This window comes from Coturnix japonica, chromosome 7 (assembly GCF_054131305.1).
Source record: "Coturnix japonica strain WE chromosome 7, WE-NBRP24, whole genome shotgun sequence".
NCBI classification, from domain to species: domain Eukaryota; kingdom Metazoa; phylum Chordata; class Aves; order Galliformes; family Phasianidae; genus Coturnix; species Coturnix japonica.
The window spans coordinates 31826154-31838745 of record NC_140669.1 but is presented as its reverse complement, the minus strand read 5'-3'; the positions used below and the strand labels follow the sequence as shown (position 1 = coordinate 31838745).

General features: G+C 54.1%; 1 protein-coding gene across 1 annotated transcript; it reads right to left on the bottom strand.

Moving 5' to 3' along the window:
- Positions 1 to 10139: 10139 nt before the first annotated feature.
- On the bottom strand, positions 10140 to 12351 carry GBX2 (gastrulation brain homeobox 2). The gene is made up of 2 exons (XM_015867778.3): positions 11675 to 12351; positions 10140 to 11220 (listed from the first exon to the last, which is right to left on the bottom strand). Exons 1-2 carry the CDS (start codon positions 12168 to 12170, stop codon positions 10694 to 10696), a joined length of 1023 nt encoding a protein of 340 aa, XP_015723264.2. The 5' UTR covers positions 12171 to 12351; the 3' UTR covers positions 10140 to 10693.
- Positions 12352 to 12592: the final 241 nt, after the last annotated feature.

Here is a 12592-nt window from a genome sequence, read left to right as displayed (position 1 = left end):
GAGTTCAGTAGAGTTTTACTTATTCCTCACTATTTTCTTAGGAAAATATAGAGTCTTGCCAGTTCGGAGATTTGGCCAAGGGTTCCCATTACCAGGTTTCTGGTTTCATTGCTAAATGGGAGCAGAAGAAAAGCTGTTTCTGGAGAATCTTGGTATATCCCAAGCTGGGAAGACCAAAAGAGCTATTTGAAAGGAGAGAGGGTTTGTAAGCATTTCTACTTGGATGTTGTGTATAATGACCGTGTAAACATGAATATGGTTTACTCTGCTGTCTTTCCCCATTTCCTTAAATTATGTGTGTTAGTGCATGGAGCTTTAGCTGCACTTGGAGATTTCCCCTGGCAAGAGGAAGCTGTGTAATGTAAAGAAGGGAATAGAGGTGTGAGTGCAGATGCATTCTTAGCAGTGATCTCCAGCACTGTAATGTAGTATAATTAGATGATATGGTTTTCAGATAGCTTCATCTTTTATATTTGTATGGAGATCGGGAGGGGGGAAAAATAAATGAAGTAATTTGTAGTTTCTAGTGTAAAGTAGTAATAGTGGAGACAAGCACAGATTTCACAGAGGGTTCCTTAGGGCCCTTCACAAATGTCTCGGGGAGCCGTGTTTGCACCTTAACAGGGAACGGGTGTTGGTTGTACTTGGAGGAACCTAAGGGGAAGAAGGAGAGTGCTGGGGACCAAACGTGGGGCACTCGGTCTGGATGCATAAGGACTTTCATCATCAGGACTCTTTGTTTCCCCTTGCTACAGCTGTTAGCGCATGGGATCTCTGTCTGTCAGCCTTGGGTCCTCTGTTGAACATCTTCCATTTCAGCCAATTCATGGGTAAGATTTCAGGTAGGACATTTTTGGCTATTCTTGTGTTTATAGCTAAGAAAAAACAAAATAGCCACTCGCTACCACAAACTAAAAGGTTCTGCAAATAAGTCTGACTTCTTATATTCTAGGTTACTGAAAAAAAAAAGACTGTGGTTTAAATGATTTTATTAGAAGGAAATTTCCTGTTTGAATAAGTATGCAATAGAGCAGACTATCTGAAGCTGTAGGGGAGGTAGATCTGTTCTAGGTTTTGTTTGTTTTTTTGTCACGGGCCAGTTTTTAAGGTGAATATTTGGTGATTGCATCTCACAACGGTTCCCTTGAGTTGGCTGAATATGTCTCACATTGTAAACAGGGGGTTTTGGCTGAGATTTTCAGAGCTGTCCATAGGTCTCATTTTGAGGGAAGGGTTGCATGACCTCTGAAAACAAGGCAGCTTTTCATCAGTGCCACCCTCAGCCCCAAACCACTACTCACGCTTTTGGTGATTTTGGCCCTTGTGTTTCATTTCAGGCGTGGCTGAATAAACTCCCACAGTTTACTTTTGTTCCCTGAGTGCTTGGGGAACATTTCTTGGGAGCAGATGGAGGAAAAGTCTTTTTGTCTTCATGCATTTCACCTCTCTCCAAGCCCTGTAGCATATTCGGGCGGTAGCGGTCAGTCCTGCTGATGTGCAGTGCTTCAGCTTTCTCTTGGCCATGGACTTTCGGGCGTGTATTTGCTTCCAGTCCTAAGAGTTCCCTATTTTGCGATGCTTCGGAGCTAGTAATGTTTACCTGTGTGTTATGTACAAAGTGTGAAGGGGGGTGGGGGGGCTTATCAAGGTCTAATGGCATGCCTTTGGGATGACCGTGTTGCTTGCTGGCAGTGAATGCAACATCCGCTCTTTTGTGTATGCCACATTCTACAGAACTGATCAGTGTGTTTTGCTTCTGAGGACTCATCCTTCTGTCCCTCCCACCTCCCTCTGCCTGTTGTTAGGGTAGCTAAATACTGTGAGGGCAACTGAGTGGGAACCTCAGAGCAGCCCCAGTGCCTCGTAGGAAGCTGGAAGCTCTTCCCTGGTCTCTAATTGCCAGGTGGAGGCAAGCCCCAAGCCCAGGCAGGACTGAGGAAGGCTCTAGGTGCAGTTTGGCAGGTAGATGCCACATCTAGAATCTCAGTGGTTGAGCTGAGTTGGTCATCAAGCACAGTAAAGTCCTAAGGTGAAGCAGTGTATTGCATGGATGTCACTAACCAGATTAATTGAAAGTGCTTTGCATTTTTGTGTGTGTGTGTACACATACGTGCTCAACATACCTCTATCAGCCAATCTCTGAGTGTCCACGCACTCATTTACACATCAGTCACAGCCCAAAGCTGGAGCCAGGTTTTCAGATTGATAAATGGGCACGTTTCCCAGTTTGGCTCAGGCCAGCTATTTCCAGGAGTACAGGAGGGCTGCACAGTACCACACAGGGCAGGGAGGTGAGGGAGCTGGCTCTGGAGAGCTCAGGGTTCACAAAGATACCTGGCTCAGAGCAAATATTCAGCTCATTCAGATGGCAACAGTCGAATTCTGAAACTGGGACTGAGCTGGATGCTTGGGATGGGAACTGCAGCCCAGCAGCCTGTGGGCAGTGGGGGAGGAGACGTGGATGAGGATAAGGACAGATTACTTCCTTCCCAGAGGATAGGGAAGAAGATAGGGATCGTTGTTATAAACCTGCTGGAATTTGTGGCTGGATTTAAGCATGGTCCCAGGGTCTGCCCTCCTGCAGCCAATCCAATGGTGCTTTGGGTCCTCCCTGCACCTACAGTGTTACCGGGGAGGGAGACGTGGTGAGATGTTGGTGAGGAGCAGGGCACCTCCTCGTCCTTACCCAGGTGTCTGTGGCCATTAACTCTAACACGGTGCTTTGAGGGAGCCATAACCATCAGCCAACATGTACTAAGGCCTCGTGTGTACTGACAGTGCAGGGAAGCCTCTACAGGTGTGCTCACAGCATCTCTGCGCTTCCTTTCAGTGATGCTCATTGTGACCATACTGGTGGGCAGGTTGGGCTGGGGATCAGCACATCCCTACGGGCGTTACTAAATCCAGGGCTGGTTGGGAGAGGCAGAACTGGGCTCAGGTGCACAAAGGTCGTGGTTGGGTGTCAGCCCCACAGGCACCTCCATGTCAGCCATCACCACCAGGACATGCACCCCATTTCTCCCTGTGTCCCCCTACACCCATGACTGATGCAAAGGCTGGACTTGGTGTTCAGGGGTGCTCAGCCCCGTGTCGTTGCGTCCTTTTTGCTTTGTGATGCTTGTGTTTCTGGTTAGGACAGGGAGGAAGGGCACCCAGGTGAGTAGGGTCACCTGAGAACTGTGTTTGGGGTAGAGGCAGAGCTCCCTAGCACAAGGCAGGCTTTAGAGCAAGGTTTGTTTGGGTTGGTTTTCTGTTTCTGTAAATAGTAATGTATAAATGATGACGAGCCAGTGTGGGAATTATTAAAAGATACGTCTTTTGTTGTTTTTTTTTTTTTATATTACCTCATTCAGCAAGTTTGTTTTACAACGACGTGATGCTTTATTTATATATTGTTTGTACTGTAATTAAAACAATTGGTAAACATTTCACTTTGCTTGTTGTCTCACATGGTTTTGTTTTGATTACCTATGCCGGTTTGTATTATGTTTCCCTTTCCTCTCTCTTCGCGTTGAGATTTTGGTGTCAGCTGTACAGCATTCCGGGTTAAAAACAAAAGCAATTAAAAAAGGGGGGGAGGGGGGAGAAATAAAGTTGTAAAGTACCGCAGAGGGAGGCTGCTATACTGTATAGTCTCTTTCTAATAAAGACAAGAAAACTTGTTCGTCACAGCTCTGTTCTTTGCAGTGTTATTGAGGGACACCTGCCCCAACCCGGCTCCACCAGTATTAATGATGAGATCCTGTCACTCCTCGCCAGCAATAAAGATGAAGTATGATCCGAGAGCTGGGATGGCAGAAGAGCTGGGAATGGTGCAAATTGATAAATTAAAAAGCAATAAGTCACCGGACTGTAATGGTGTGTATATCTAAGAGTTGTGAAAGCGCTTATGAACTAAGTGACAGATCTACCAGCAAAAAGACTCCGGCTTTCATTAAAAAACAGCCCTTCTCCCAGAGGAGGGGAGAGCAGTAAACGTTGCACCTCTCGGCTTTAAGAGCCTCTGGAGGAGATCCAAGGAATTAGGCTGGTAACGGTTACATCTGTATCCGCTAAATTGGTTGAAATGATCATTTAAAATAAGAATAATAAAACATCTTTAAGGTCGTGGTAAGGTATGGTCGAATCACTTCTTTGAAGGAAAAATCACGGCTCTCTGTTAGGATTTCGTGAGCGTCGAGCCAAGGGCAGCAGGTTGACTTATATTTACAGTTGCAAAGGTCTTTGCCCATGTATGGTGTGAGAAGATACAGGGAATCTCAGCAGGCCCCAAGGGGTGCATGGCAGCAGCCCCTGTGCAAAAAGGCTGTGACCAGAGCTGCTGTGGGACAGAGGGAATAGCAGGTAACACTCACTGTTTTGGGATAAAAGGGGTGAAGAAAAACAGAAGAGTTGAAGATCTGTGAGGGTGCCATGAAGAAGTCAGGGGTGTTCTGAAAGAGCAGGGAAATTCCTTCTAGATGAGACGTGAAGAGGAGGGAGGTGGCAGCTGTGGAATAAACCGTGGAGAGGAACAGGTGGGGTTGGAACATTTCAGGTTGGATATTAGGAGGAGCAGTGATGCAGTGGGACAGCTGCCCATAGAGTGCTGGGATCACCATCCCTGGAGGTGTTGCATAACAGTGGGGATGTGGCACTGAGGGATGTGGGCATGGTGGGGTGGGTTGGGGTTGGGCAGGTGAATGGATTCTATGATTCTATGTTCTTTTCCTGCTCCAATGACCAACACATGGAGCCCGATTGGGGTTTGGTGAGTTTTCCTCTTTCCTCTCCTGCTCTTAAATTCTCAGCGCTCCAAGGAGGCTACGCCAGCAGTGTGGGATGAAAAACAGCAGGACGGCTGGTGGGTTTTTTTGTTGTCTTTTTCCCCCCCTTTTTTGTGTGTGTGTGTGTGTATTTTGGGTCTATATCACTGTTCTGTCACACAGCAACTGCACCGCTTTGTTCTTGCAAGGTTTTCCACCATGTTTAACCCCATCGTGTGTTTAACCCCGTCACCCAAGCAGGAGGTGGGTGCTTTGTGCTCTACCTTTCTTAATCAGCAATGGGGACTTGGAAAGCGAGCGCTCGTTTTGGATTCCTCACTGTGTAATCTGTGTGGAACCGCTTTGCTCAGCCAGTCCTTGTAAGGGGGGTGCAGTGTTTGATTTGGTGATGGGCATGGCTGCCTGCTCCCACTAACCACCTCCTGGGACCCAGCTGCCCATGGGAGATGCAGGCTCTGGGGGGGTGGGGGGATGCTGAGCAGCATTACAGTTCTTTCATTTCATTTTTCACCTACCCCAAACCCACCCCCACGCACCCCTGGAACACTCTCAGCTGGTGGCACTCACAGATGCCTGGGAAGAAAAGGAAATATTCTACTAGAAGGCAACAGAGGTCGGAAAGAGATTGTGAAGGAAAACTATTGCCTCCAATAATAGGAGCAGGGGGACCCCCACCTTTTTTTCTTTTCTTTTTCCTTTTCTTTCTCTCTTTTATTTTTTAAAGAACAAAGCAGTAATTACTGTGGGGACCAGACTGCCGTAAGGCCTTGCTGTGTGTTTCCACCCATACCTACAAAGGCTTTGCTTTGATGGATCCTGGGAGCAATTGCTCAAGAAACCTGCTTTGGAGCCCGAAGACTCCTATACTGGAGGTACTGCATGCTGTTAGCTCTCGTTTAAAACCGTGCTCTTGTCTGTTGTGCTGTTTCTTACTCACTTTTGGCCACGCACCACCCACCGCCTCACCGTGTTATAGGTAACATCCACTGTGTGGTCTCCATCAACATTCACCAAGCGTTGGTGGTCAGTGGGTGCCATTTGTTCTGCACGGAGGAATTCAGTGGCCCACCTTTGCTTCCTGTGCACTTCCATGTCAGACGCCATTCTGTCAGCCTGCCCCTCTGCTGTCGTCTGTCACACAGTAATAAAACATGATGGGATACAGTGGGAAGGTTCAGCCTCTACTGCTGTACCACCAGCATCTACCTCTGACACTGCGGGCCGACAGCATAAAACAGGAGGTATTACTTTCAGAGCAGCCCTTGTAGTCACATAAAATCAGGAAGAGGAGCCTCGAATTGATCAGAGATCCTCACCATGAGGTGCTTTTCTCCAGATGTTGCCCCCCAGCAGCTCAGGCTGCCCAGAGCCCCATCCATAGCCTTGGGCACCTCCAGGGATGGGAGGAGGAACGCACAGCTCTCTGGGCAGCTGAACATGGCTTTACAGTGCACAGCTTGCATGAGTTACCAGGAAGGGACTGCACGGCGGCTGAGGGAAATGCAATTACTGCTGGGGAAACCACCGAACGTGCCGTAGGAAAACCACAAACCACTTTGTATCAGTGATAGGACTGGAAAACCCACCAGGCAGTAATTTATCTCGCCTAATGTCCAGTAAAGCCCTTAATTGGCCAATAAATGTGGTCACAATAACTGCACTTGACATGCAACGCTGCTGCCAGCAATTAGCACTTATTTATTTGCATACTGCCCTGACCAATCAGCACTCCTCCATTTCTGGATCTGTTTGTTTTTAAGCCAGGGAGTCTCCTTGTGTTGGCCAAAGAGAGGATGAGGAGAGCCAAAGGGATCAGAGGAGTGTATCCACTGCCCACATCCCGCAGTGCCACGTCCCCATGGCTGCTGAACACCTCCAGGGATGGTGACCCCAGCACTCCCTGTGCAGCTGTGCCACTGCAGCACCGCTCCTCCTGAGGTTTGTGAGAAGAAATTGTTCCTGATATCCAACCTGTGCCCCTGGCACAAGCAAGGGTGGCCCTGGGGACACAGAGGCTGTCAGCTGCCCCATCTGGGTGAGCTCCTCTGGGCACTGTGAAAGCAGGTTTCGGTGCAGCCCTTCCTCTGCAGCTCGTCTATTGCTCTGCACATCTACCTGGTAACGGGCAGGCTGATGGACTGCAGATTTCCCTGTAACGGAGCTTAATTAGCAAGCTAATCAGGTCTGGAGATGGTTCCAATTTATTTATTGGCTGCTGCGCTGAGGTTCATGCCAGGTGAGCAAATATGATGGGATTTTCCCCATCTCCAGCACCCGGAGCATCCCCTTCTCAGCTCCCTCCGGCCACACGAAGGCATTACGAAGGGGGTATTTATTTTGCAAGTATGGGGTGAGATGAAAGGGAAGAAATGGCAAAGCGGCCGGAGAAGGTTCTCAGCATAACCAAACACACACTTGGCTGCAGCATCCCTCCCTGCAGCCACACAGAGGAGTGCAGCCCCAGGACCGAGCATCCCTCCTGAGGGGTCTGAGAGCTGTGCTATACAGGGAGAAGGGGAACATAGGGTTGGAGGACCCCAAAAAAGGCAGCACCGTGGGAGAGGGGCTTTTCTGTACGATCCCTCAGAGACCGCTCACCGAACGGAGACGGTTATTAGAGGGAGTAATTGGGATCAGCTCGCTTTACAAATGTTACTTTGCAGAATGAGGCAGGAAGACAGATCGATCTCAACTATTATTCATTAAGGAAAGTCCTTTATAAATCCCAAATTAACAATTTCTCTTAGAGAGCCTCCCTATTACCCTTCTTTCGCGGGAACTTATTGCCGCTTTGGAGATGTTGAAATATGAAAATAATTGGGGAGGGGGAGAAAGAGCAGTTGTGGGCTTCGGAGCTCAACATCGATGGGAAAAAGAAAGGAATACAGCTGCGTGCCTTAAAATCAGCCCTTTTATTCGGGGTGGCAGTATCCTGATAGGCACTATCAGACCACAGCCGCAGCATCGCTCAGAAGAGCCCAGGCCCCGAGTTCTTCTTTCGCTCTGTTAACTGATGGGATGGGAGCATTACAAACTATCCCTCTGTCCTTTAGGAACGCCTGAGCCCGACCGGGGCTGCTCAGAGCCAGAGGAAAGTTCTGTGAGCGGCTTTGCAGAGCCGGAGGGAGGGCACGATGGGATCGGGTCAGTGTAATCCTGTTTTATCCATTGTAATTCAGGCAGGCAAGGAGACCTCAAACTATAGGGGAAGGGGCTTTGAGAACCTCAGCGGCCCTGCCACAAAGCCGGAGGCTGAGGCCGGGACAAAAGCTGGAGAGAGGATGAAGTGGCTCGAAATAAATAGATTAAGGCTCTCTATGGGCCGGGCGTAGCGGGAGGGAGAAAAGAGCAAGCGAGGGGCAGCCGGGGGGGCAGAAGGGGACATTGGGGCTCGGTTGCAGAACCCCAACCTCTAGGGAGGAATTTGTGCTGGACCCGGCAGGATTTCCCCATCTCCGAGCTGCTGCATCCCATCCACACACGGTTCTGAGTGTTTAGGAGCCGCAATCGGGCTTTAAGAAGCAATTTATAATTCATACAGGTTGTCTTCCTGCTCACAGTGTTGCTTTTGCACGTTGGGGTGCCGGCTGCTTTACGAAGGCGACGGAGTGCTTTGCATCCACTGCTGCTTGCCAGCCCGAAAGGGATGTGGGTGAGGATGGGGCTGAGCCCCATGAATGGGAGCTGACCCCACAGCGGGATCCCCCATAGGGTTCAATGCGTATCTCTTGGGGATGAGGGGGTGTTGCTCAGTTTTGATGCCCTCACCAGCTTCTGCAGCCCCATGTGGGCACCCGGGGGCTCCTGCAGGCTGGATAGCCCCCACTCCCCATCCTGCACACTCAGGCTGAAGTCGGCAGGCAGAAGGCACAGAGCCCCGGCGGCCCCAGCTGAAATAATGACGCCAATTAGGTCCATGCAAAGGGAAACAAGAGGGGAGGCAGCCGGGCACCCCCGAAGGGTTGGGGACCCCCTCCTGATCTGGGGGGGGGTGGGTGGGGTGGGTAGCAGTGAAAAGCAGTGACGGCTTCATTAAGGGAGAGCAGCAGAGAGGGCATCTTCCTGCTGATGGACGCAGCACAAATACGACATACAATCTATAACATTGCACATAGAGGGGGGGATCCCACAGCTCCTCTCCCGGGGTGGCTGCTCTCCTTCCCTCTGTATCGGGGCCGTGGGGCAGCTCTCCCCGCACGGCTCAATTATTTGATCTGCAGATGCGAGAGGAATTTATTGGAACAACAAATAGAGTGATGTCAAAGCCCAACCTTGGATTAAAGCCGGCAGCCAAAGGGGAAGTGTATTAATTTCAAACAGCATCAGAGGCCAGCGCCTATTAGGACGAGCTATTCTTCAGACCCCCCCATCAGAATTAATCATTGGGAGTTAATTTGAAGCTCAGACAAGTTGCTGTTAATTTAGTGCGGGGAGGACGGGATGGAATAAAAAGCCGAGGTGCTGGCCGGGCCTCCTGGGTCTCATTAATCAGCGAGCTGAGACGGCCTGGCTTGATTACAATTTGCAAAAAAATTCATTAGAGCCCGGGCGATTGACAATTTTTCTCTCTGCCCGCGCTCTGACTCATTAGGCAGCCAAATGAAACCGCGATGATGGCGATGATGACAGCCATCAGCCCCGCGTTGTTTATCTCCTACCTCCCCCGGCCCGGCCCGGGGCTGCCCCTCCGCCCCCAGCCCCGCTTCCCGTGCGAGGGGACCCCCCCAGCCCCCCACCGCCCTCCGCGGCCGCTGCCCAAAGCGCTCCCTCACCCGGGGGGGGGTCGCGGTTCCTTTCCGTCCGTTCTCGGTAACAACGACCGTACGGAAAGAAATGAAATGAAGAGCGGAGGGGACCCACGCGGGGGGATTCACGCGTGTCCCAGCCCCGCGCAGGAACGGTCCCAAAACGAAACGAAAGGAGCGAAAAGCTGCGACCGTCCCGGATAACGGTGGGCGTTAAAAACGCGTGGAAAAAAAAAATAGGGGAAAAAAATAACAACCCCAAACCCAAAATACAACCAAACCAACCAAATAAAACGAAGTACGCGATGCTGCCGCAGAACCCCGTTTCTCCTCCTCTCCCCCGGCTTTAGTATTGATTTTTGTCAATTTTTCCCCCGTTTTCTCGCTTTTTTTTTCTTCCTCCGGCAAATCCGCGCTCCCCCCCCCAATCCCCCTCGCCTCCGAATAGGGGATATAACCCCCCCGGGGGTCGCAACGAACCCCATAAGGAGGTTGGGGGGGATGCGGCTCCGCGCGGCGCTCCGGGAGAACCCGAAAAGAAAGCAGCGCCCAAGCCGGGGCGAAGGGTAATAGGGGGGAATGGAGGGGGGATGCGGGTATTTAGTGTGTGTGTGTGTGTGTGTGCGCCTTTTTGTTTCATTGTCGGCTTTTATTCACAAGACGGGAGTTGGCTCCTTAAATTTCATAACTTAGAAGGAAACGGGCTACATCGAAATAAATTAAACCACAACGCTGAATTCGTGCTTTCCTCGGTGTCCGTCTGTCCGTCCGTCCGTCCTCCTCCCCACCCACCCCCCCCCCCACTTCCCTCTCTCTCTCCTCTCAACGCGGCTCTGCGAGGGGCGGCCCCGCACCGACGGCTCATCCCGGCGCCGTTACCCCGGGGCGGTGCGGGGCGTTGCGGTGCCGGCTCCCAGCCCCGCTCCGTGCGGCGTTCAGCCTTCAGTTCTGCCGCTCGCTGCCGGCGTGGGGCTCTGCCGTTATCGCTCGTGGGTCGCTGGTGGGGTCGCGTCTCTTCTAGATTGATTTAGCGGGGGAAGAGGGGGAAGAGGGGGGGCAGGGAGGTGTTTGTTTAGGTCGTTTTGTGTTCTTTTTGGGGGTTGGTTTCTGTCGTTCGTTTCGCTTTTCAGAGCGGGTCCGGCGAAAACCCCGTTTGTCAACTTTGTGCCCCCCCAGCGGCGCTCAGGGCCGCGCCTGCTCCAGCTGCTGGTGCTGACTCCTGATGGCGAAGCGGCTGACGTGCACAGGGATGGGGACCACGATCTTGGGGTTCCGAGATGGTTCCCCAGCCTTGGAGCTGGCGTTGCCCGCTTTCACCCGCTTCCATTTGGCTCGTCGGTTCTGGAACCAGATCTTCACCTGCACCTCGCTCAGCTTCAGGGCGTGCGCGATCTGCGAGCGCTCCGTCAGCGAGAGGTACTTCTTGCAGTGGAACTCTTTCTCCAGCTCCAGCAGCTGTTCGCTGGTGAACGCCGTCCGCCGCCGTCGGTTCTTCCCCGTGGCCGCGGCGTTGGCGGCGGCGTTGGCGGCGCTGGGGGGATTCTCCTCCAACGCGGTGCCACAGTCCTCCTCCCGCGGGGCCGCCGGCGCGGGGCCGTTCTCGTCGGAGCTGTAATCGAGGTCGCTGTCCATGGAGAAGTTCTCCTCGCGGCCCTTCGCTTCCTCCTCCGCTTTGGGATCGTCTTTGGGGCCGCCGCGGAGGGCCCCGGCTGCAACCGAGCACAGAGCCCCCGTTAGGGCCCGGACCCAAAGCCCCGCGTCCGGCGCTTGGATGTCACCGAGGGCTGAGAACCCCCCGGCCCCAGGGCCCCGAATGCCAACGGCTGCATCGAACCGAGGGGCTCCGAAGCCCCGTCCCAGGCAACCCGACGTTTACGAAGCCCGAACCGAACCGCGGGCAGCGAACCCGCGGGTCCCGGACCCTCGATTCCGATGTCCGAAATTATTAATAGAGAGCGGCCAACCCCCGGCCTCAGATCCCCGAATTCCAACGGCTGGATCGAACCGAGGGGCTCCGAACCTCCCCTCTCCGGGCCAGGAAAAGTGAGAAAATTAGGGAATCCCGTCGCATCCTCCTCCCCCCCAAGCCCCTATAGACCGGTCCCCCCCCAGCCCGGGGGTCTTTCCCCACACGCCCCCCCCCGACGCTCGGCCCGCACTCACCCAGCGATGCGTGCACGGCCTCGGCAGCGGGGAAAGGCAGCAGCCCCCCCCCGGTTTTGCCGTCTTCTCCTCCGCCGCCGCCGCCGTCCGGGGTGGGCAGTCCCTCGGCCTTGTCGAAGTTCCCCGGGGGGGCGAACTTCCTGGCGGCCTCGGGGCGCGGAGGGGAGGCGGGGAAGGAGCCGGGCAGCGCGGCCATCAGCGTGGAGGTGAGAGCCATACCCTGAGCCAGCCCAGGGCAGAAGGCTCCGGGCAACGCGGGCAGCGGCGGGGGCGGCGCGGGGGGCAGCGGCGGCTGCAGGGTGGCCTGAGGCAGCGCGGGAGGCGGGGGGGGCAGCACGACGGGCCGGTACGGCATAAACATGGGGTAGCCGGTGTAGACGAAGTGGCCGGGGGCGGGCGGCGGGGGGCTGCCGATGAGCGAATCGATGCTGAAGGCCGTGCTGCTTCCCAGCGGGCGCTGCATCATCATCAGCGAGGGCTGAAAAGCCGCGCTCATGCCGGGCCGGCGGAGGAGCAGCGGCGACCACCTTCCTCCTCCTCCTCCTCCTCCTCCTCTTGCTCGGGCTCCGGCTCCCGCAGCTCAGCGCCGCGCAGCGCCCACGCGTGGGGCCGAGCCGGGGCGGAGCGGGGCCGCAGCCGCCCGCACATCGGGGCCGGCCGCCCCCCGCCGCCCCGCGCCGCGCTGCCTCTGCCCGCCCGCCCCAACGCGCCCATTCACATTTTGCCCGGCTGGGAACACGGCCCGCCCCACGTGCCAGCCGAACGCGCCGCCCATTGGGCAGGCGGCGCCGATGGGCGGGGCTTAGCGCGGAGGCCACGCCCCCCGTTCCCACGGCCCCTCCTCTCCGGCTCCGGACGGGGCGTTCCCATTGAGAGCCGCGGGCCGGCCCCGCCGCACCGGACCCCCCTCACACCCCC